The sequence below is a fragment of the Brachionichthys hirsutus genome, unplaced genomic scaffold (genome assembly GCF_040956055.1).
Source record: "Brachionichthys hirsutus isolate HB-005 unplaced genomic scaffold, CSIRO-AGI_Bhir_v1 contig_1018, whole genome shotgun sequence".
In the NCBI taxonomy this organism is placed as follows: Eukaryota; Metazoa; Chordata; class Actinopteri; order Lophiiformes; family Brachionichthyidae; genus Brachionichthys; species Brachionichthys hirsutus.
In genome coordinates this window covers 20,001-45,051 of record NW_027180482.1, presented here as the reverse complement: position 1 = coordinate 45,051, position 25,051 = coordinate 20,001, and the positions used below count along the sequence as shown (strand labels likewise).

The window sequence follows — 25,051 nt, the reverse complement described above, 5'->3', positions numbered from 1 at the left end:
CCCTCAGACCGAACCGAGTGGCTGCTGGGAGGAACCGGCCGCTCCTACAGGCGGGGCGGGGCCAGGAGCAGCGCTTCCGGTTTGCCTTTCAAAGTAATTCACTTTGATGCAAATCTGGAATTAATTGTTTTAGGACAGGTCAAAATTTGATTTCTAAAATTATTTTTCCGACAGAAAAACCCCAAATATAGGCAGATTGAGTAATTCTGGTGTTTCCGTGGCGACGGGCCCGTGGTGGTCTTCGTGGTGTTGGAGGTCTGGTTTGTAGCAAAGATGAGAGAGATTTATCTTCGAACCCTTTAACTTGAGCATGTCGGAGAAGCCAGTGTCCAAATTGTTTCAGTTATTTCCTGTTCTGGAAATCGTCCACCATCCTCTCCCAAAATTAGGATTTTATTTTGAAAATCGTTCGGCTCGTTTCCGGTAGAAGTCAGTGTGTTTGTCTGCTTCCTGTACTTAGACAGCTGATGAATATTCATATTTCGTGTGAACGGGAACTTGAGAAAAAATATATTCTGAATTTGAACATGAACATGTCAAGCTAATGTGCAATATTTATTTAATTAAGAACATGTTAATGAATGTTCTGCCCATCAAATAATGTAACTAACAATATAAACTAAATAATCCAAACCATCTCTTGTAATTAATTCATTTCCAGCCTGTGAGCATCAAGGGGTCATGATCCATCCAGATATTTGGAGAACCACTGACCCGGAGCTCCAGTATGATCCCTTACCAGGCCGGGGTGCAGGCCGGTTTGGAGGGTGAATGTCCTGCAGGAGCCACCTATAACAAATATAGGCCATACCCAGGCTGTCCTGTTCAGTATACTTTGACCTTTGACCTTCATGCAGCTGAACGTGTGATGCCGTCGAGTGCAAAGCTTCTCTGCTCTGTGGTCGATTAATATGGACTCATTAGTAGCGACAAGCCACTTGTGAATGGACCAGCAAAGACATGTTGATGCAGCTGGACTGGTAATGGATACTTGGGGGGGGGGGGGGTAATATGAATGCAAAACTCAAAATCCTGATGACTGTTTTGCGTATTATGTGTGAAAGCAACACAGCCTGCTCTCACACATCACACGTGCCTTAAAACCGTCGTTTGTTTTTGCTCTGAAATTAAAATAGTAATTATAGTGTTCTGAAGTGACTCCATTCCGATACAACCTGAATTCTGCATACAGAAATTAGAGAGTGGATTAAACACAATGGGAAATGGTTTATGTCTCGTCAGCATACATTTCACATACTGACAATATTGTTCAGTTCAGTTCAGACAACTTTATTTATCCCAAGGGGCAATTCAGTTTATGCAGCGTTTGTGTGTCTGTTTCTGTCTTTGTGTGTCTGTTTCTGTCTTTGTGTGTCTGTTTCTGTGTTTGTGTGTCTGTTTCTGTCTTTGTGTGTCTGTTTCTGTGTTTGTGTGTCTGTTTCCGTCTTTGTGTGTATGTATGAGACTCCCACATGTCTGGGGACCACACATTTAGCTACTATCTACTAGCTAAATGTGTGTAAAGTATATTTCCTCTTTCAGACTAATATACAGTTTGTAATCATTGATATAAATAAAAGTAATTCATTTTAACTAAATTAGAGTAGTCTAATACTGTTGTATTATTCAGCATTTATGTATTTCTACGCTATGGTGTGCTTAGGGGCAGCGCCAACAGCTCTGTCAAGACAAAGGATTTAGAATAATTATTTCAATATTCCCGATAGAAAGGCAAGAGATGAATGTAAGACTCTAACATGCAAACCCAAAAGCAGTACAACAGGATATTGGGCACACATAGAAACACACACACACACACACGTGTGACAGTTCTCACTTTGAAGAATAATGCTGCGGATATTTACACATACCAGACAACAGCAAAGGGAAAAATATCCCTTTGGTCAAGGATCACAGCAGAAAAACAGCTCATGTATAAACATTGCTATTAGTAGTAAGTAAACATCTTGGGGGGGGGGGGGCTCATGATGTGGAATTTAATAAATGTTCAAGAAATCAGACAGGAAGTGAAAACATTAAAAGCAATAAAGCTTCAATTGGAGGAAATGGCTCCTTGAAATTGTGAGTGTCTGAGGCCAGAGCATGTTGTTCTAAAATAAATCATGAATTACAGTCATAGTCGGTGGTATGTCTGTCTTTCTGGCTGTCCATAATCATTTTTGTCTGTAAAACTATAAATACTCCATCACTAAATGTATTTATTAATAACGATGAGTAGATGCACCTTTTGAATCTTCTTTCCGTCTGTTGAATCCTCCTTGAGAACGTGATTTGCAAGGTGAGTTCGAACGGCAGTTAAACTTTTTTAAGGGACAAATACAAAATGAAGTTTGTTCAAAATGATTTTATATTTAACAGTCACATAAGTTATCCATCCTGTAGAATAAAAGGATCATTTAGAATGAATGGGTGGCAATGAAATTATATCAACAACATATTATAAATGTTCTGGCAAAATTGTTGGATTCATGTGACAAATGCAAATTTAATTCATGAAAAAACTTTCTTGAAGTGTGACAAATAAAATCAAATATACACATATATATTTGTTTTATCATAGCAACCCTGGATGCTTCCACTGTTACTGTTTGACGTATAACAGCAAAAAAAACAAAAACAATTTGCTTCTCGTGTAGATTCAACTATACACCTTCTTTCATACGCGAATAAAATCAAACACTGCACTTCAAAATTAAACCTATAAAACATAAATAGCAAAGCCAATCCTGAGGGATCTCGGGGAACCGGGTCAGGTCAGTTGTACATGGTCATGTGTAGCCACTGGAACCAATCAGAAAACAGAAAGCACCATCAGAAATCAACTGACTCAATATGAGCATTTGTCTGTCAGTCATGAAGACACTCCTCCCTATGTTGAAAGACGTCAGTGTTGTGCAGATGGAGATCGATGGTCACACCTGTCTGTAGCTGACGGTCACGCTGTCCATTCCCACCACGTCGAACGCTTGGAATTTGTCTGTAAAAGTGGACGAAAACAAATAAATAACCGAGAAACCTTTGGACTGTTCACATCTCGTCCAGAGTCCACCATGCGGCTGGGATGTGAACCAAGACAAACCACGTGATGTCACTTTCCTCTCATTCAGCTCTGCATTAATAATGTAACGGGGATTTAAGCTTAGCGTTTGTTAACTCTGCCAGGAGGTTAAGTTGTGTCTGAGTGATTGAATTAAACGGAACCGCCGAGACACTAAAATGTTCATTTTAGTCCAACTACTTTCTGAAATGTATCTGAAATGAAAGGCTGATCTTGCCTTCCCACTGTTTATGTTTTGACTCTTCTGATGGTGGCCTAATCTTACTCTCCTCCCGTCTTTTCGCTCCCTTCTCTTTCCTGTCAGTCTTTTTCTTTCTCCTGTAGACATTTGATGCTTTTCACATTAATGTAATTATTACTGCCGTTGCACTGCTTTTGCTAAAGCCAACAAAATACATTTGATTATACAATTACTTTATTTTGGATGCCGACATTTCATGATATTGTTGGGGTGCCATCGCCTTTGTTAGATAGTGTGACAGAGAACTCATGTGATGAGAGAGCAAGAGTTGAGAGAGAGGAAGGCCCCTGGCTGGAATTGACTCCCCTCCCTCTTCCCATATTCCCCTCCCTTACGGATCATGCTCTCCAGTTTCATCAGCAGGTAGAGGAAGCCGGGGTAACTAATGGTCAAGTCGGGCTCCGTGTATCTCAGACCAACCAGTTGCATTATCAATTCATCCACCATGATGCCTGGAGCACAAACAGATCAGAGAACAGACATCTGATGATTCAATCATTTCATTTATAGAGCCTGTTGCATGTCAGCTTCGTGTTCGTGTGAAAATGTGGAGCTGTGTGCAGATTTCTTTATCCATTTTTTTTATATTTAACTTTAAAGTGTTCTTCATATTTTATTGTGGTTTTGGATTTCAAAACTTTATTTTCGTCCAATTACAACACAGAAATGACGATTCTTCTTCTCATTCAATACCATTTGATGCATCCAGAGTAGCATAAGAGCTCACAGAGCTCACAGAGCCCAGACCTCCGCCAAGCAGCTCATTCCCCTTGCAATTAAATTCACACCATCATCCTCATGGTGATCTGGATCATCATCGAAAGGTTCTAAATTGTTCTTGATGTCTTTACACACCAACCATGAAAAGTAAACGTGAATCGCCGTTGATTTTTAACTTTGACTTTTTAATTCGCAAATGGAGTTTTCAATGTTAAAATGTCATAATTTTTCCCGATCTCATTCGGGACCAGATCCAGAAGACATTTTCTGTGATAGCGTATATCGAACCCCTTTATAAATGATTTTTGGTGAGTGAATTGAATGTGTGGTGAGATAGAGGCCCCCCCCCCCCCCCCCCCCATCCCTACATGACTGTTAAATTCCATAAACATCGGGTCAATAATCAGCCGAGATATTGAGGAACACATTTTGAAGTTATATCGACTGCAATGTTAATGACATTTCAAAGCAATCCAGAATCCAGGATCTCTTCTGGATCACCACCGAAATGTAATAATCTGTTCCTGGTAACATTCCCAACATTTCCTGAGAAGGTCATTAGCTCCGCCCGTAACATTTTGAGTTATGTTACTAACAGACAGACAGACAAACAAACAAACCAGCACCGGCAAAAACACAGCCTCCTCGTCGGAGGTAATTAATGGCCTTTGTTAAAGGTAAAGATAGGTGGTTTGGCTCCCTCTGGTGGCAGTAGTAGTTTTCCGGGCAGATGTGGGGTCGGTTTCCTTCAACCAGTTGCGCTTAAACTGCTGCTGAGAAATGTGCTCAAACCATCAGTTCTATAATGCGACCGTAGCTCCTACCTGCTGCCTTCAGGGCGGGGGCCGCCTCCTGGTACTCCAGGTGGTGAGTTTTGTTCTTGTCAAACACCAGAAAGATGTCCTGACAGGAGATTGTATACAACACACTAAATGCATGGAAATCCACACACACACACACACACACACACGCGCGCACACACACACACACGCGGTATATATGCCACTGTTGTGATGTGTTGGCAGCCTTACTGTCCACCTCTGGATCTTTTCCCACAGAGCCTGGAAATCTGGCCAGTTTAGCTGAGCAATGCCTTGACTCTGTAGGAAATCTGAGGTCAAGAATATCAACCAGACAAATCAGCAGTGACAGCTCTGAAAGATGGATAATGGTTGGTTGAAAGTCGCCTAGACTTGGACTTGACGTTATTCAACACAAAGATCTAGAAGGACTCTTTCATTGTCTCAGGGCCTGGATCGCTCAGTCTGTAGAGCATCAGACATTTAATCAGGCAATTGTTGCTTTAAATAGCAACGACACCGAGTCAGAGAAATCATGCAACCACTTAACTGTCCTTATGCAGAACAAGACAAGAGGAAGATGTTTTTTATTTCATTCTGTCATGAACGTCTAACATTTTTATTAGACAGAATATTATTGGGCAAAGTTCACTCCTTTTATTCTGAGTAATATGTGAATATGATTAATGTGGACTTCAGGACTTCCATTTGGAGTCGCTTTAGAGTTCACTTCTGGTTAGAAACGGGATGCAACTTGGAGAAATGGTCACTAATCTAATTAGAGGGGAAGTCCCTTTATCAGCATATAAGGAAGGAACTTTAAAACTCAGCGCCTGAACAGGGACTTGAACCCTGGACCCTCAGATTAAAAGTCTGATGCTCTACCGTCTGAGCTACCCAGGCCCTGGAGAAAAGTAAACGTGATCATTCCTTAAAATTAGCTAACAATGTCTGAACTAAACTTGCATCTTACTCTATTATTTTTGCCTAAGTCATCTCTCCTCCAGAAGTGAAATAATTTCATTCCTGTTTTATCGTCTCCGCTGTTCAGGATACATCCACCAGGACCACCATGCTCTTGCAGTGCTCCAGAGCCAAGTACCTCTCGCTGCCGGCCAACACTGAACACAACAAGACCACCAATGGACGTGTAAAAGGTATTATTCATATAAAGGTGTTCACCAAATGTCATCAAAGCTAAAGTTTGTTTTTTTCTGCTTCCTGGGTGGGGCCAGCGCCATAACTACTGACATTATGTAAATGAAGGTAGAGGGGAAGTAGAAGTGGGTGTGAACTCCTGGGATAAATAGTCACACACACACACACGAAGTATTCATATCAATTTAGCAAAGGAAGGCAGGTCTTTTTCAGGGTTGGCTAAACCCCATCATAACCCTAAAAATCAAGGAGAAAAAAAAACATGCCATGAAATACCAAGAGGAAGGAAATAAGAGATGAGGAAGATAGAAAATATGAAGAATGATCAGCTCTGTTTATGATTAACTTGTTGAAGCAGCGTTAACACCCCGAGCATGATTCAACACCGTCAGATATTGTTCTGTGATAATATTTGATCATTCTTCATCTGAAATATTCAAAAAACAAAACAAGAAGGAACAAGTCAATTATATTGTGAATGAAATCAGTCGGACATCACTGACCTCCGCCCTTGATGGCCTCAGACAGCAGTTTGTGGAAGTGCACTGGTCTGCAGAAGCCCTTCTGATGGCAAGAAGCAGGAAACAGTAGTTAAAAGTCAATATAATTCAAAGTTACTCTTCCTCCTTCCTACATTCAAAACAGCACAGCTCCCGCTTGCTTTGAGTGCAACACGACAGGACATTTCAGAGAACGGCGCCTCGACACGTTTTAATTGAACTTCTGCGATGATGCAGGTGTAGACGGCCATTTTAAATGTTAGAAGCATGCGTGCGGCACCGTAACGTGGGTCAAGGTTCAGCCCCGCTTCCAGATGTGTGCCGGTATAGCTCACCTTGTTGCAGTGCTTCCTAAACAGCAGTTTTGTAGATTTGGGCGAAGGAAGAGCAGCTTGGTGAGGAAAGGTAGGCTGCTGGAAAAAAAAGATGTGAAGCCCAAATTCAGAAGAAGAGAAAAGCCTTAGAAATTGATTTCTAATTGCATTTCGCAGAAAGGCTGAAACTCAAGAATCGAGTTTACAGCAACACTGAGGGACGTGTGCCGGTGGGGTGGAAATGCTGCTTGTAACGCGGCAGTTTGAAATGAACAGTATTTAATCCTCACATCTTATAAACCCCATTCAGGCCACAGCCTGTCCCAGAGGAGGGTGCACTTCAGCAGCTTAACCACAAGGCTAAACGAGACACGAAACCACTGACATTCACTTTGGAGTGTCCAAGACTCAAGAGAACGAAAGCCAGGTCCCCAATCCACACTACGAGTACATCTATTAAAGTACACATCTATTAAAGTATCTGTATATATTACACGGACCGCATGCATGAAACAAGCGTTTCTCACGAGAACATCTGTGTAGATGAAAGTTTGAGATGTGACTATTGAAGCAGAAGCCGATAAAGCTTCATGTCCCTTCATGAGACGTGAAATAAATGATGTGGGGGGGGGGGGGGGGCACACTGCAAGTCAAACATGTCAGTCCTTGCTTTTGCTTTGTGGAACACTGGTGCTCATCGGCTGCACAACAACACACAAGATGTTTTTCAGGTGCAAACTCCTCTAAAGGAGCATATTTGAAAGTGATCCTGCTTTGACCTTTTGACCTTTTGGAATCACTTTGAAACATGTCTGGTGGCTCTCACAAAGTCAAACACATAACATACATGAAACCTGCTAAAGGTCCGAGCCCCTCCCTGCTGCCAAACCTCCACGTCAACAAGACGCTTTACACTGGACAAATTCTTTGATCAAATGTATTGATCCTCATGAGGAAAATTCACTTTGATTTCTTACCTGTGTTAGTGAGGAGACGTGTGGTGTTGGTTTAGGAGCCGGACTGGAAACAAGGAAACATTAGAACTCTAATATGCTAAAGTCAGGTATGTTCTACGTCTTCGTTAACATGGTGAAGAATCAAACTCTTCTCGTGGGACACTGATGACCCCTAAACGCTGTCCTTCCACAGATTGACCTGATACTCACGCGGCGGTGTTGCCCGACACCGTCAGGACCCGCAGGAGGAACTCTCCCTGCTGATTGGGCTCGGACGTTGAAGGGATGATGATGTAATTCCCTGGTGGGAGGGAGCCGCGAAGAACGACCTCCCGACGTGAGCTGTAACTGCCGCTGTGGAGAACCGGGCGAAGAACGCTCAAGTCCTCGGGTGACAGGTGGGTTCTCTTTGGGTGCGCCTGGAGACACAGCACACCTGTAATACATCTACAACGTACAATGCAGGGACAACATAAACGTGCACTCACAGGTTTTCAAGCTTTTCAGGTTTAAATATGCTTAAAATATCAAAAGTGTATCGTGTGCATGCATGTGCGCACGTGCATGCAAGTGTGTGTGTGAGTGTACATTGTATATATGCAGGCCTATGCACAGCTCAGCACCCCTGCGTCTCTGGTGCTTCTGCATCAGAGCCAAGATGAAGGAGCACTTCTTCTGAGAGTCGTCCTCATCGCTGTCCAGCTTCGACAGGACAAAGATGAACTGAGGATTCTGCCAGAACCAGCCTGGACACACACACACACACACACACACACACACACACACGCTGCCTTCAGCTTTCCACTCTAAACAGAACTGTGTGTAGAAACATACATTTGGACATTATGTTTCCATCGTAATCACTAATGGGACGATACTAATTTGATGACTTCAAATATCTTGAAACTTGATCAGAAATGCATCTCAAAGTTGAAACGAGTTGAAATGTTTGTCAGAAGATTGTCAATGCATTGTAATAATTCTCACTTTATATGTGTAGGGTAAATCATTTCTGCAACAAGTGATTTACCAAATAGCTGGAAGTCAGGTTGTTGCTCAGTCTGAGCTTATGCCACACCCACAGACTGATAAATAAAACGTGTGGTGCAACAGTCCATAATGCGTATACGGTTATTACAGCCACCGAACATATGAACTTGCCTCAACTTGAGTTGTGCTGGATTTAATCACTAATATCACTGAAAAATTTCTATCATTTCTAGACTGCAGCACACAAATGAAAGGAATCATTTCCACCATTGCACTACTTAAAAGGTCCCATTTTATTCCCTTTTTCCACAAGTTAATGCAGTTCCAAACTAGAAAGACAATCAGAGACTGCAGACCCCGCCTCCAAAAGACTATTGGATCTTGTGACACAGTAAACAGGGCTTCCGGATCAGAGGGGCCAAACCTGCTCTAGCTTGCTGCTCTGGAACGTACTACAAGACACCTTCTGGACTCTTTTTCCCATCATGCCATTCGTGTCCCTTCCTCTTAAAGTGATACTCCCATGTTACAGCACAGGCACAATTCCAGATCATGTAAAAAGAATTCTAGAACCTGGATCCAGATCTGGATCAACGCCATTCTCGGGGAGGACCGAGCCACGGACAGAACCTTGCTTGTGTAATAATTTCAAGTTGATTGGGTTACTAGTTTTTGAGTTATGCACTCGGACAGACAGACGAACAAACAGACAAACAGACAGACAAACGCACCCAACTGCAATACCCTCGCCTCCTCTTCGGCGAGGGTAAACACTTATATGAAATATCTGTGCCAGTCTTTGGTCCAAACAGAAAACAGATGCTGCAGGACAGCGTCCCTCATTTCTGTCTCAAACAGATGCTGCAGGACAGCGTCCCTCATTTCTGTCTCAAACAGATGCTGCAGGACAGCGTCCCTCATTTCTGTCTCAAACAGATGCTGCAGGACAGCGTCCCTCATTTCTGTCTCAAACAGGTGCTGCAGGACAGCGTCCCTCATTTCTGTCTCAAACAGATGCTGCAGGACAGCGTCCCTCATTTCTGTCTCAAACAGATGCTGCAGGACAGCGTCCCTCATTTCTGTCTCAAACAGATGCTGCAGGACAGCGTCCCTCATTTCTGTCTCAAACAGATGCTGCAGGACAGCGTCCCTCATTTCTGTCTCAAACCACTCTGCCAGAAACGCTCTAAACCCGGAAGCAGAAGTACGTTCATAGCGAGCACGCACGTACGCACGCTACCGTGGTAAACTATGAGGGAAGTTTCAGCACACACAAAAACATTTTTGACAATTTTCGCCGGATCATTACTGCAAGAAATAAACTTTATCCAATCTGCTCTTCTTCCTCGACTCAAGATCGACCGGTAAATGGAGAGCTTCTCCTTTCGGCTCAGCTTCCTCGTCGCCGTGACGGTGGAGAGAGCGCAGACACGCACGCATGTGCACACACATTTGTGCACGTTTCCCCCTCCTGACGTCAGAAGGGGAGCGTTCTCTTCCAGACGTGTTTCAGGAGGTGGTTCCAGACCCCCCAAACTACGAAGGATTGATGGATGGTTTATTTTGTTTTGGGTTGATCAGGACCCAAAATCACCAGAATAGTGTAGAAACACAGGAAAAGTGACGTTTTTCATTACATGGGACCTTTAAACTTATCTGTGATGTTCATAGACGTGGAGACACAAGTGGAATACAGACATGCAATTTGAAATAAAAGCTGTTATACAAGCTTAACTATAATTCCTTCAACTTGTCTCAAATGGAACGAAGGAATCTCGCGTTGTCGGTGGTATAAAGTAAACACAACGTTAATCAGGACAGCTAATGGGGCCAAAGAGGCTTGTTATGCTAATGTGATGCTGAGGTTACCATGGTGACATTTAGCCCAAGGGTTTATGGAGCAAACAGATCAATGCATCCGTTTCTCATCGTGTTTCTTACCGCCTTTAGGAGAGCCTCCTGCTGTGATGCTCGGCACCCAGTTCCCATGATGCATTGCACACGACCACGGTAGCACGCATACGACTGAGTTGCAAAAAGTGTCAGTCAAGTGGCAAACCTCCATAATCCCAAAATTCATTCGGAAGTCTGACACTGCCATCCTGGTGGAGGGAGAAGCTGGTCAGTTAGCAGGCCAGTCCGACCACGACGCGCTAACGATACATGACTGACGAGACCCTTAAACGATGAAAACTCTACACACATCGCATTTGTGATTTCTTTCTACTCCCTGATTCGTAAGGAAACCTGCATTTCCTGCAATGAATTACAGAATAAAATGTCTTGTGAGATGAAGAAATGTTTTCCCTTGCCATTCCCACTGTGATTAAGTGTTTTATTTTGGTTTCTTTAGTGAAAGTACCGAGGTCCAGTGTCAACAGTGGTGTATGAAACTCACCAGAATTCCCCGTCCTCGCGCCGCACTCTGTCCAGCCTTTTCTGCTCCTCGGTGCTTACTGTGTTCCACTCTGGACTGGATGGAGGGATGGATATGTAAGATATTTATTATTGCAAGAAGTTAATGATGGTTCTCTCAATTAATGCACTCTCATTTAACAATTATAAAGCAGCCGTTTCCTGTATGAGTGAACCCACGATTTCAAGTCGCCCCAGGGCCCCTCCCACTCTGTGTTGCCCCACGGGTTGAGGATTCGCAACAAATCTGCAGTGCCATTTGTCGTCTTCACCTGGAGGAGGAGCAAAGACCGTTTTAGCAGTTTGCTGCTACTCTGACGTGCATGTAGTGCAGTGACGGATATTTTAAGAGAAGCAAATAACTACTCATTCATTGGTGGATATTTCCAATCGCGTTATACAGCAATGTTAGCATGCTGAAAAGAATCTCTGTGACTTACCTTCTCGACTGCTGTCAGAGAGTAGGCATGTCTGAACATGATCCCCATTTCACTCTTTTGTTCCAAAGGACCCTGCAGAGAGAGAAACGAAACAAACGTCCGCCCACAGTCAGGAAAGAAGAACTCCCAATGCTTACTCGTGTGACTCATCACCCAGACCAAATCAATCTGAATGTGCTCTGCTTCACTTTTTCCCAGGAGGTCCAGGTGTGTAAACTAGACCTGACAAGTCAACTCCCTTTCATACCATTAGTAAGCTCCTCCCTTTACCTCACAGTTGGCACAGTTGATGAGAGCTCCTTTAGCCAGCAGGCCTCTGAGGAAGACTGACAGGTCTCTGGGAAGAGAGGCGACTTTCAAAACCTCTGCCACCCCACCGGTCATGTCAACCATGGCCTCATGAGGATAGCCCATGTCCAGAGCTCTGTAGCCACCTTTCACCCTGGGACAAAAATGTGGGAGGGCAAAGTCATTAGGTTACCGGTGAAAACGGACAATTTCATGAATTTTCCAGGAGATAAAAAAAAAAAAAAAAAGCAAGACAAATATTATTAAACTCTTCCAGTACTTTCCAGTGTGAAGGTGATGTCATATATATACGAGGGATTGCTGTTGAGATTAGAGAGGAAATGTGGTACTTGGAGGTGAGAGAGAACAGAGTCAGAATCACTATTAAAATATAGTGTATGGATATCCGTATGGAAGGATCGGACTCAGAATCCGTGAAATCCAGACGATGTCCAACTCTAGTTATTAGGCACTAAAAAAGTCCATGACATTATATTTAAATTATACGTGTCAAATACAAATAACACAATGTAAACCAGGGCGGCTCGGTGGCGCAGTGGTAAGCACTGTTGCCTCACAGCAAGATGGTCGCAGGTTCGTCTCTTGTGGCCATTCTGTGAGGAGTTTGCATGTTCTCCCCGTGCCTGCGTGGGTTCTCTCCGGGTTCTCCGGCTTCCTCCCGCCACCAAAGACATGCAGCTTAGGCTGATTGGTGACGCTAAATTGTCCGTAGGTGTGAGTGTGTGTGTGGCTGGTTGTATGTCTCTGTGTTGCCCTGCGATGAACTGGCGGCTTGTCCAGGGTGTCCCCCGCCTCTCGCCCATTGACTGCTGGGATTGGCTCCAGCTTGGCCCGCGACCCGACAGCGGATTAAGCGGTTAGAAAATGAACATGAACAATGTAAACCATCATTGATGAAACCCTGGAGGATAGTTGGACCCGAACGTGTGGCACCAAAAGTCCTGATGGTTCCAGACACAGTGGATCCGCTTCAATAGATCAGTAATATGGGCACTTCAGTCCATCATGTAACAGCTGGACTCTCACAACACATTCTGGATGTACAGACAAAGCTCCTGGACTACAGCTCCACCTCTCATACAATCAGGCCAATCAGTGACTGCCAAGCTGGCGAACCCGAAACCACAAACATCCACCTGTAACCGTTTTCTGGACTCTGTCACAGACGGGCCACAGGTGGTGGAGCTCCCAGTGTTTACCATTATGTATGTGGATGACCTGATCAAAGATTGGGATGAGCGATAGATATCTTCTCGTCTTTGCCTTGTATTTGTTTGCCTTCTTAAAGATGACTCAGAGATGCACAAGAACTCCAATGTACCTGTACTGCGACGTATGGCAATAAAGTATTTTCTATTCTATTCCATTCGTAGACGAAAGTCGCTTTCACACCAGAGCGGTTTGGTCCACTTGAAATGGACCAGAGTTTGTTTCCTCGGATAGTCTGCTTTGTTTGAAAGCTCATCCGAACCCTTGTGCGGATCAAACAAGCGAACTCCGGTCCGCCTGAAAATGTGGGTCTCGGTTCGCTTGCAAGTGAACCCTGGTTCGGTTCGTATGCAATGTTAAAGCTCACTGGACCAAATGTACGTAGTAACGCTATACGCAGTGCATCTAGGGTAGAGGAAGTACAGCGCTCATGCCAAACCAAAACAAACATGGGAGAGGGAGGGACTTCCCCTCCTACTTTGTCCAATCGATGAGCGCCTCTTTCAACCATGTGATGCTGCTCAGAAAGTTCAGTTCGCTTTAAAACCACAGCGTGAAAGCAGAACAGAAACTAGTGATAAACACAACAATGTTGCGACTTTCAGCTCCTCAATCGAACCGAGTCCGCTTGGCCAGGTGTGAAAACGACTAAAGATGAGCCGTTAAGTTTACCAAGTAAAGCTGCATCTGAACAGATGAGAAATAAAATCAGTGCGTCTGAATCAATGCAAAAAGAGTTGGGCTGGAAAAAACACATTCTCGTTAGATGGATACTTAGACAGTAAAACACATTTTATTGGGGGGATATCAGAGAAATATCCTGTGGCCAAATATTAATTATCAATAATTAATAAATTATCATTTAAGGAAGTGCAGGAGTGGCCTGTGATTACAAACTTGTATGCTAACAGCTTCTAGCTTTCAGCATCACACGGATATGTTAAATCCAGTCGTCTTAAATCTGAAATCCAGCATGTCTCAAGTCTGAAGAACTCATTATTCCACATTATTCTTTCAGCTATTAGGATACAGTATTGGTCTAGAATGGTTATTTGGAGTATGATGATGATGATGAATATATTTATTAGATAGAATGTTAGGGTACAAGTACAGTCAAACAGTAGCATGTATTACAGTACAAATACAGTCACACAGTAGCATGTATTTCAGTACAAATACAGTCAAACATCCTGTCTAAGAGGAGCATTTCTAAAAAGCCCTTGCGGTCTTGTTTCCGTTGAAAGTCCTTCGTACATAAATCATCGACATTTAACAATACAAATAAAACGAATATTAAATTACTCAATTGATGCAAAATAACAATAAATTACAATAAATTAAAAAGACACGTAATATGTGCAACGTTGCTGGACAAAAAAGGGGGTGGAGGGGGGGGTTGATCTGGAGAGAGTCGTGATGACTATCTCCGTTTCTGTCCCCCTGAAAGGTGTCTCTTTAGGGCCGTTTTGAAGGAGGCCAAAGAGGTGCATGTTTTGAGGGCAGGAGTCAAACAGTTCCACCATTGGGGGGCAGTATTGTAAAAAGATGATTTACCCATGATCACGCTACCGTGACCTTAACCACGACTTGACCAACACTAACCCCTTATCTTAACCAAAATCTAAACTTACCCAAACCTTTACAAAGTCTACAACCCAGATATTCCTGATTTACATGGATACTTGCACTTAACCCACATAAGGCGGGCGAGCCCCCACAATGTTGCTGAACAGGAACAGGAACTCACTTGGCGTAGGCCTTCTCCAGCAGAGCGCTCCAGAACTCGTGTCGAACGGGGGAGCTGAGGTACAGCAGGTCGTCGTCCCGAGTCGGCAGCAAGTCGTCTATCTTCACCTCCTCCCACTGACCGTACTGCCAGAACTAGAGCAAGAAAGAGGAGTGTTTATTAAAAGCTTATATCATCTATATATATATATTAAAATATTTATCTTTATGAAAGGTACATTTAAGTGTTCAAACGTACAAGACGTTCTCTGCAGTGTTTTAACATTTGAACATGTACATTTATTGATCTTTTAAGACCTTCAATAAAATGGCATTTGCGTGCGACTGCTGCATGCTGGGTATTGTTCGGGTATTACTCTGAAGGTGAAGCAGCCGTTGTATCCTTCTTCGAACGTCTGTCCTGCAGGCATGACCTTCTTGAGCAGCGAGTGATGCAAAGAGAGCGACGCAATAGCAGAAAGCAGCCAGCAGTCGTCTGGGTAAAGAAGGTTTGAGAAGTCGGTCAGATTATCAAGAAGATGCTTCTTTTACAGTCTGCGTTGCGACAGAACGTCTTTTGCCACACTTTGGTGAATCTTCTGTGGCGTTTTCTTTTCCGCACGCCATTATTCACCAGGTGCTTGATTCGTGGCGTATGCAATCAGACGATATCACATGACATGACATTGGATGTAGCGGGTGTTTAAGCGTCTTCGGGTGAAGAGACTACTTGATCACATGGTGTGGATCAGAACAGCGGTCAGAGAACTGGTCAGGTGGACCCAACGGCCAGCCGGGTTATGCTCTGTTGATGGATCTGTGGTAGGTGCAGATTATTCAACGAGCTGTACCAGAGACATTCTCAATTCCTTCAATAGAGAAGTCCAGGCATAAGGCGAAGGGCGTTGTCCTCCTTCATAAGGAGGCTCATGTTGTGAACACAGCTTGGTAAACTCGCCATGGTTGCCTACTTACTAAGCCTTCCCTGGCGGATGTCCAGGCGCGTCGCTCCGTCTGCTACGAACTGAGGGGACGAGCAGATTTCCTGGGATCAGCAGGGAGTTTGATGATTGGTTCAATAAAGGGAGGGGGGGGGGGGGGGGTAATAGAATAGAAAGGAGAGAAACGGTTAGACAATGATAAACATAACAGGATTTCATTGTGTTTGGTCAGCATAGTTTCAAAGGGAGTGGAAGCCAGATATTAAAGATCAGCTAGCGTTTGGTGTAAACATGGCTAAACATGCCGTTGTGAAGGAACACACCTAATTAGCCAAGTCAACACTCTCAGACACGTTTGTGCCCGATGTGCTATTTACTTAACTTAATTGTCCAATTAATTATTCTTGAAAAGGCTTTGGATTGAAATGAACTCATGGAGAACTACACCTTTAATACACGGGGTGTGTACTCTGTCTGTGCCATCCACCTGGGACCATGAACACAGGATTCATGTCCTCAGCATGTCCTCAATGCATTTCCACACACCTGTTCTTACTAGTTACAAGGACAGGTGTCTTCATGATTACTCTTACTGGAGATAAGATGGAAGATATGTGTTATATTTGGGTCGGTATTTTGATTTGTCTGAAGTTTGCTTGATCAAAATGTTCACATTGAGGAGGACGTCTACAGCCTGGAGTCAGATTACAACAACGTTCAGTCAGATCAGTGGGAATTTACTTTTTCCAACACATTATGAGGAAGAAGAGCCAAAAATAAACCAGGTAATGTTCCCTTCCAGACCCAGCGACGCATGTGTGATTGTAGTAATGAGGAGCAGTCAGCAGTACCAGTTAAACCGGATCGGTACATAAGGACAGCCCATTTAGCAAGGTGTCAAATTACAAAAAATATCACATAAAGGTCTGCATGATGATTCAGAACCCTCCAGTAGTCATGGTAACAAATTATAATAAAAGGTAGTGATTATCTAAATGTCAGATGTCATTGTTTGTAACAGACTTGAACAGCTGCAGTCCAGCCAGTTCCATTCTGCTGCATCTGCAACTCGTCCAACGTGCTGCCTGCAACGTTTAGTTTCCACCAGCAGGGGGAGTATAGAATAGAATAGAATAGTACTTTATTGTCATTAAAGACGGTGATGCAATGAAATTAAGCAACATTAAAATAACAGTGGATAGTTCACAGGCCTGGGAACAGAGGATCGGACTTATGTCGAGACGCCTTCCTTTGTCTGACATAGGAAGGCCTGCAAACCGGCAGCAGCCTTTATCTCTCCTGCCCCTGTCAGACCCTGCGCAGCACTACATCCCTCTAGAGCAGGGGTCAGGAACCTATGGCTCGGGAGCCAGATGTGGCTCTTTTGATGGCTGCATCTGGTTCACAGACCAAGCTTTCCTTATAAAAATAATTGTTTCGCTACGTCACTGAGGCAAACGGAGCTTCAGATCTATGTCACTGAGGCAAACGGAGCTTTAGATCTACGTCACTGAGGCAGACGGAGCCTCAGATCTACGTCACTGAGGCAAACGGAGCCTCAGATCTACGTCACTGAGGCAAACGGAGCTTTAGATCTACGTCACTGAGGCAAACGGAGCTTTAGATCTACGTCACTGAGGCAAACGGAGCTTTAGATCTACGTCACTGAGCCAAACGGAGCTTTTGATCTACGTCACTGAGCCAAACGGAGCTTCAGATCTACGTCACTGAGGCAGACGGAGCTTTTGATCTACGTCACTGAGCCAAACGGAGCTTTAGATCTACGTCACTGAGGCAAACGGAGCTTTAGATCTACGTCACTGAGCCAAACGGAGCTTTTGATCTACGTCACTGAGCCAAACGGAGCCAAACGGAGCTTTAGATCTACGTCACTGAGGCAAACGGAGCTTTAGATCTACGTCACTGAGCCAAACGGAGCTTTTGATCTACGTCACTGAGCCAAACGGAGCTTTAGATCTACGTCACTGAGGCAGACGGAGCTTTTGATCTACGTCACTGAGCCAAACGGAGCTTTAGATCTACGTCACTGAGCCAAACGGAGCTTTTGATCTACGTCACTGAGCCAAAAGGAGCTTTTGATCTACGTCACTGAGCCAAACGGAGCTTTTGATCTACGTCACTGAGCCAAACGGAGCTTTTGATCTGCGTCACTGAGGCAAACGGAGCTTCAGATCTACGTCACTGAGGCAAACGGAGCTTCAGATCTACGTCACTGAGGCAAACGGAGCTTCAGATCTACGTCACTGAGCCAAACGGAGCTTCAGATCTACGTCACTGAGCCAAACGGAGCTTTAGATCTACGTCACTGAGGCAAACGGAGCTTCAGATCTACGTCACTGAGGCAAACGGAGCTTTTGATCTACGTCACTGAGGCAGACGGAGCTTTTGATCTCCTCCCCATCTCTTACTTTGGGTCGTTTCCACTTGACCCTGGTTTGCAGCTCCAGCTCTCCCAGCGGGAAGTGGAAGTCCACGAACAGTCCGTCCCGGCCCACGGCGTGCACGTCCACGCTCTCCGGGGGCATGTCGGCGGACAGCAGGTCCGCCAGCCAGCGGCGGGACTGAGACCCGAGCAGCTCGTCGGAGCAGACCGAGTCCACGTCATCGTCGGTCGGCAGGGAGCCTTCAGACGAGACGCTCCAGGACTTGATCATGTCGGGTCGAGCGCGAGACTTCACAACGTCAGGTGTGTTGCTTTGTTGTCTTCAAACAGGTAGCAACACGGAGGCCACGCCCCTTGCAAGATGCTCACCTGAGTGGGAATCGAGCCACTCCCAGATGTCGGTTTGAATAAACAGGAAAGGTGCAGAGCCCAGGCTGCAGGTATCCCGGATCCATCCCAGAATAAACCAGTAAAGGTGAAACCTTTTAGAATCCCTCGTTCCCCATTAAAATGAATGAGATTCTTTTTCTGGTTTGGAATTAGAACCACGCGACAGAAACGTGGATTTTAATGACTAAATAAGACTTCATTTTCTTATTGTGAATATTTTATTTAACATTTCCTGACTATGGCGTTGATTTCTTTATAAATGTGCCTCATTTTTGTTGCGTAATGACATTTTGAGGCAGCTGATCGAGGTGTGGGCTCGGCAGCCTCAGCTTTTATGATGTATTATTGACGCTTTAAATATCTGCTATTGATCTACAGTCATTTTAAGGCACGAGTGAAATCAAGTCAAAAGTACAATACTTTTTTACAGAATATTTGCAACACATGAATCCACACATCCCGTCATCTATGAAATATTAAACCTGCAGGAAAATATCGATCCTTTCAGGAACGCCCTGCATGAAGCGGAATCAGACACGTCAGGCTGTAATCGATAAATGACTTTTATTGGGAAAGCGATGGAGACGTGGTTGAATCGGTCACTGAGACGTCGCCATGATGCTGGAAACACCTGTGGAAAGGGAAAGGATGAGAAACGAGATGCTCAAAGTAAAGATCATCCGATCGGCTTCATGAGGAATCTCTGAAAGCGACTCCAGATTAAAAAAGAGAGGCCCGGTTTGTTCTGGATAGAATTTACTTCCCTCCTTATTTAAAGATTTATAACTACAGACGTACTTTTTCCCCCCGATACTAATAAATAAACAATCCTGGAAAGCCTCCGTCTCAAGTTCTGGTGAAACTCTTCATACAGAATGTTCAATTAAAAAAAGAGGGGGGGGGGGGGTCTTCAGTTGGTCGATCTGAACTCTAAAGCCGTTTCATCGGCACTTCCAAAAACACCTGGGACAGGTGAGCAGGCGGAAATGGGGCACGTCGTTGTGTCAAAAGGAGGCGGAGACACAGCTGAATCTTTAGACGGGCAGCCGGAATATGTCAACGCTCCAGACGAGGGGACGGGGGACGGGGGACGCCTGCAGCGCCACCGCGGTTTGATTCGTGTCTTCATCGTGTTTAGAAGGACTCACTCTCAAAGTCAATTTTCTCCACGATGTTCTTGGGTTTGACGCTCTCCTCCTGGTTGAAGATGAAGATCTGTCCTTCCTCGTCCTCAGTCCAGCCATATTTATTCATCCACAGCTTCACCTGCGTGTCTGCAAAAACGAACGGAGAAGAGGGGCTCAGAGACGGAGAAGCAGCACCTGCTCCCCAGCCTCCCCAGCAGGTCAAAGGTCGTACCCAGCGGGTCTCCCAGCATCTCAGCCAGTAGCCGGCGCTCGATGGTCTGGTAGGTGATTCCCACAACGTGACAGATGACTGAAAAATAAACGGTCGGCAATGCTCACAAGGTCGGTTACGTTTTCCTAAGGACTCCATTCATTGATCGTCGCTCCAGTTCGGGTTCGGCCGATTCCCGTTAGCTTCCAGAGAACGTTCAGAGAAGCGTCCTCCTCGTATCCGTCCACGGCCAAGACGGACGGCGATACTCACACTTGCGAACAGAGTCCTCGAAGCCAGTGATGCCATCAATGAGCTCCCTGTTCTCCTCGAGACTCGTCTGTCAGGAAGAGATAGCGTCAGCGTAGAGCAGGGGTCCCCAAACTTTTTCCTGTGAGGGCCACATAACGTTTCCCTTCTCTGATGGGGGGCCGGGGTCAGTTTGTACAGGAACAGTGTGACGATGGCAGGGGTGCCTCAATATTTATTGTTTTCCAAACAGCCACCAAATAACCCTTTCTTCACAGAAAAAAAGTCAGGACATAAATAATAACACTATTAATAGAATAAATAGTGTTATTAATAACCCTTTCCGGGTTCGTCACAGAAAAACGTCAATGGAACATTAACTTTCTGGTCATATGTGATCATCATTAAAATTGTCCCAAACGAAAGGAAGAATGCTTTTCTTCATAATATTAATATATTCTCCACTCTCGAATTAATGACCTGTAGCCTGTACTCTGCACAGGAACATGATAATTCACACTTAATCAATGCAACATTAATCATGCCATAATGACGACAATAAATATGGGCCAGGTCAGAAGACCATCGTTCGCTGAGAGAGAGGAAGCAGAAACTGTTTCAGTACCTTAAATTCAGTTTAGTGGACAAGAACAAGAAGTCTACAATGACATTTGATTTGAATGGCCATTCAGTGCAAACACTTAATTTACCAAATCTCAACATTTACAATGAAATCAGCTCCTGAATTGGACAGTTCATGTCCTACGGTCCACAAACAGGGAACGCACAGGATCGTTGTCGTTCCTTGCACGCATCAGCACGATGCGCACATGGGGTAACTCGCAGTTTAGAAACAGTTCATATGGCCCGCTACTGTATGATGGAGGAACCATACAGAAAAACAGGGTGCGTGTGGAGAAAGGTCAAGGGTCGGCTGCAAGAGCCTCCTACCAACCCGGACAGAGCAGGAAGTCGGGGGTTCCGGACCATTTAGTGAGAAATGCTATTGTTGGCACAGACTCAGCCATTCCGTTTTTCTCTCTCGTTCACACAGCCCGGCACCGACAGTCAGCTCCTCTGAGTTAACGAGTCAGCAATGCAGATCGATAGTTGGCATATTAACAGTCATGGAAAAACGAGGCAAAAATCCTACCTGCAGCCTCAATTGATTGCGTGTCCCTCACGTCTCCCACCTACTTCCTACTACCTGAGATTTAAAGCTACCCAAGTGGTTGTTCCCGGTTACGTGACCCAGGAACTATTCTCGCAATAGCATGCAGTAGTTTACCAAAAAGTATTTATATTTAACAGAGCAAGAGGATACAGTTTCTCACAAGGTGAATTTGACATCTATGCTACAAACCCCTCTTAAATGCATCGAATACCATTATTGATCCCCCACCGGCTACTCACGTTGTATGGGGGGGGAAAAAAAAAAAAAAACGATTTTTTTTTTTTTTGCTCTGGTATTGTTCAGGGGGCCGGTTCAAACGTGGAGGCGGGCCGTATCTGGCCCGCGGGCCGTAGTTTGGGGACCCCTGGCGTAGAGATAGCATCAGCGTAGAGACAGCGTCGGCGTAGAGACAGCGTCGGCGTAGAGACAGCGTCGGCGTAGAGACAGCGTCGGCGTAGAGACAGCGTCGGCTTAGAGACAGCGTCGGCGTAGAGACAGCGTCGGCTTAGAGACAGCGTCGGCTTAGAGACAGCGTCGGCTTAGAGACAGCGTCGGCTTAGAGACAGCGTCGGCGTAGAGACAGCGTCGGCGTAGAGACAGCGTCGGCGTAGAGACAGCGTCGGCGTAGAGACAGCGTCGGCGTAGAGACAGCGTCGGCTTAGAGACAGCGTCGGCGTAGAGACAGCGTCGGCTTAGAGACAGCGTCGGCTTAGAGACAGCGTCGGCGTAGAGACAGCGTCGGCGTAGAGACAGCGTCGGCTTAGAGACAGCGTCGGCTTAGAGACAGCGTCGGCGTAGAGACAGCGTCGGCTTAGAGACAGCGTCGGCTTAGAGACAGCGTCGGCTTAGAGACAGCGTGTGAGACGCGCCGGAACAAAAAGCACACGAGGAACGTCGTGGGGGTTGAGAGGAGGAGGAATAAAAACCGGATCCAGCTCTGGTCTTAGTCCCTGGTGATATGTTACTGAGCAAAATAAATAGCATACTGATTTATCCCGTGTGTGTGTGTGTGTGTGCGTGCGCATCACCCAGAAGCTCTGGAAGTGGCACGTCTCCAGAAGGTTCCCCAGGTAGAGGATCTGTCTGATGGGGCGTTCCTCTAGCTGCGGCACTGTAGTCAAGGAAAGGCACCCCCGACCCCGAGACAGAGCCCCCCCCCCCAACACACACACACAGCAACTCTGGCAATGACACAAACTTTTTCACAAGGGGACATCGCCGGGGGCTGCCATCGCGCAGCGGCACCGGAGGGATACGTGAGTCTGGTCGATCATGCACTTGCAGAGCGTGAAGTCGGTGTGCGGCAGGTTAGTCAGAGCCTTCAGCAGAATCTGTGAGGTCACTTGTGTCTGGAAGTACGCCGGGTTGAACTGGTACCTGCAGACGGGGATTTCAAGACGCAACTTCTAATTCCACGCAGAAGCACTTAGCATTTAAAAACTATCATGAATCCAGTGAGAAACACGTCAGCTAGCCGAACAACGAAGAGCATCCTGTTAGCTACTTCCACGGCCTGATTAACGACACGCCGCTCCCGGCTGGCGTTCCTCCACACGGCGGCGGCATCGCTTACAGCTTGAGAACAGCCAGGTTGGCCTCCAGGTCGTACGCGTTCTCTTTAGCTTGCGTCTCCACGTAGCGCTCCAACGTCGCAAGGTTTTCTGGGTTGTACCTGAGAGACAAACGGTCAGAACACGTGAATAAAGCGCAGACGGCTCAGCGCTCTGCATCAAACGACCTACGATATTCTGCATTCTTATGAAAACACTCGTTTTGAAGAATGTAATCACATTTTTTGTAAAAAGAGGCTTTAATTATAGTAATCCGAGATGACTTTAAACTGGACTCGTCGATTAGAAGTGTTTTGGGTAACAGAGTACTTTTTGTGGAGACTTTTCTGTAAGGTTTAAAACAGCTAATAAAGATTTGTCATTTCTCGTCTAGATGAAAACATGACGTATGTTATCCCGTTTTAATATACAGTTTGCATATAATTTCTTGTCAAGTAAATGCAACACAACCTTCAGAAAATGCGCCTTTAACACAATGTTTTAACGATATAAAAGCATGAAAAAATGTAAGGCGATCTTAAATGGGGACACTTGACATTCAGCCACAGCTGCTGTGTAAATAAAGACACGCGTTTACTTTAATTGTATTTATCTGTCCGCAAATAAATAATGGTCAAACTGGCATCAGCTCCACAACAACACATGAACTTTATGGATGGTGCGGAACGCATTTATTAATGGCCCGACGATGATTTACGCAGACAAACGTTCACGACGTTAGCAAACATGCTAAACTATCGTTAGCCTGCTCGTCAGATTATCTACTTGTCGAGAGCGTCATCCATACCTATCGATTCCTCTCAGGAGTTTACCCACGTTCGCTCTCATCTGCTCGATAGGCGACGACATTTTATAAAAACTTTTCAATAATACTTGAAAGTGAAAACCGACTTAAGATCACACGTGGGCTAAAGAGTAGCCAAAATAGCGAGCGGAGGGAGAAAATGGACCGACCGGAAGGAACGACGCACAGACGCACCGGAAAATGTACGGACCGTTTATTAGTGGGACCACTACGGAAGTAGAATGTTTGTAAAAAATAAAGGTTGACGGTCATTAGGAATGCAGAAGTCTGTTAACTTTAATGAAACAGTGACACCGCTATTTCTACACAAAACCTTCATTTGGCACATCGTAAAGGTAGACTTTAATCAAATGTAATTTATTTTCGGCGTGTTCAGTTTTTATCTCTATATTTTGAAAGTATTTACCGGAAGTAATCGATGTTATTGAGGCGTCACAGACGTGAATGTGACTATTCAATATACTGCATTGTCACGTTGTGGCCACGAGAGGGCGATAAACTTTACAAACGTCAACATCATCAAGCAGGAAGTACGGTGGCCGGGAGGTGTTTTTTGAAAGTCCGGAAGTTTTAATATGTTAATATTTTTTCATTGATATATTTGACGACTTTTAGGTGTTGCAGCTCCTCGTTTTTGCCGGTAGAGGGCAGTTACTGTAAATAATGTTATTACTATTCACAAAGTTACAAACTGCACAGCAAAGGATGTCACCATCGCGAGGAGACAAATAACAATATGTATCCTCCTGAGACCCAGAGCTCAGCCAGTTAGCATGTCCTCTGTTATGGACAAATGTCCTCTGTAGTGGACAAATGACAAATGTTTGTGAGCCCCGTGATGGAAATGCGACTGAGGCAGGCAGACAGCGGGATGAAGAACGATAAGGTCAAATGACGAAGATGAAATTGTGCCGTGACGACAACGGTTGCGTTCGTTCAGTTTGTTCTTTTCACCCCTTCTTAACGTTTTAATCAATCGCTGACCTCCAGCTGCTTCGTGGATCTTTATCTTCAGAATGTCGTCCCCGAGGCCTCCTCCCGGTGGGACATGCCCGGAACACGTCCCCCGGGAGGCGTCCAGGGGGGCGCTCCATCCTTCCCTCACCCAAGATACTTAAACTCCTCCCCCTGGGACAAAGACTCCCCACCAATAAAAAACTGTAACAATAATAATACACAAGTTTTCGGGTGTTAGCAGGACGGATTACTTTACTCAAAGTGTTCCTTTCTAACAGGAAGATGAGTGGAAACACACACACACACACACACACCTACACACACCCCTACACACACACACACACACACACACACACACAGACACCC

The 25,051-nt window shown here is 45.0% G+C and overlaps 2 protein-coding genes and 1 non-coding gene across 4 annotated transcripts; all 3 read right to left on the bottom strand.

Annotated features, from left to right (window-relative positions):
- Window positions 1-1,990: 1,990 nt before the first annotated feature.
- LOC137915366 (calpain-9-like) lies at window positions 1,991-18,670 on the bottom strand. Its single transcript, XM_068758704.1, has 20 exons — window positions 18,227-18,670; window positions 15,832-15,901; window positions 15,234-15,352; window positions 14,879-15,012; window positions 11,884-12,055; window positions 11,614-11,685; window positions 11,354-11,445; window positions 11,157-11,231; window positions 10,700-10,860; window positions 8,357-8,514; window positions 7,979-8,187; window positions 7,790-7,832; window positions 6,834-6,911; window positions 6,502-6,562; window positions 5,897-5,961; window positions 5,072-5,140; window positions 4,865-4,943; window positions 3,656-3,772; window positions 2,940-2,998; window positions 1,991-2,802 (listed from the first exon to the last, which is right to left on the bottom strand). Exons 1-20 carry the CDS (start codon window positions 18,470-18,472, stop codon window positions 2,776-2,778), a joined length of 2,106 nt encoding a protein of 701 aa, XP_068614805.1. The 5' UTR covers window positions 18,473-18,670; the 3' UTR covers window positions 1,991-2,775.
- Window positions 5,671-5,743, bottom strand: trnak-uuu (transfer RNA lysine (anticodon UUU)). The gene has a single exon. It is a non-coding gene; the product is annotated as a tRNA-Lys (tRNA).
- Window positions 18,671-19,141: 471 nt separating the features above from the next.
- Window positions 19,142-23,868, bottom strand: LOC137915367 (eukaryotic translation initiation factor 3 subunit K). Of its 2 annotated transcripts, none has more exons than XM_068758705.1 (8): window positions 23,711-23,868; window positions 22,926-23,024; window positions 22,609-22,729; window positions 22,381-22,458; window positions 20,203-20,269; window positions 19,951-20,028; window positions 19,740-19,865; window positions 19,142-19,222 (listed from the first exon to the last, which is right to left on the bottom strand). In XM_068758705.1, the coding sequence occupies exons 1-8, from the start codon at window positions 23,770-23,772 to the stop codon at window positions 19,191-19,193; spliced, it is 663 nt and encodes a 220-aa protein (XP_068614806.1). In that variant the 5' UTR covers window positions 23,773-23,868; the 3' UTR covers window positions 19,142-19,190. The 2 variants fall into 2 exon arrangements, with proteins under 2 accessions (XP_068614806.1, XP_068614807.1); XM_068758706.1 differs by having other exon boundaries at window positions 22,381-22,455.
- Window positions 23,869-25,051: the final 1,183 nt, after the last annotated feature.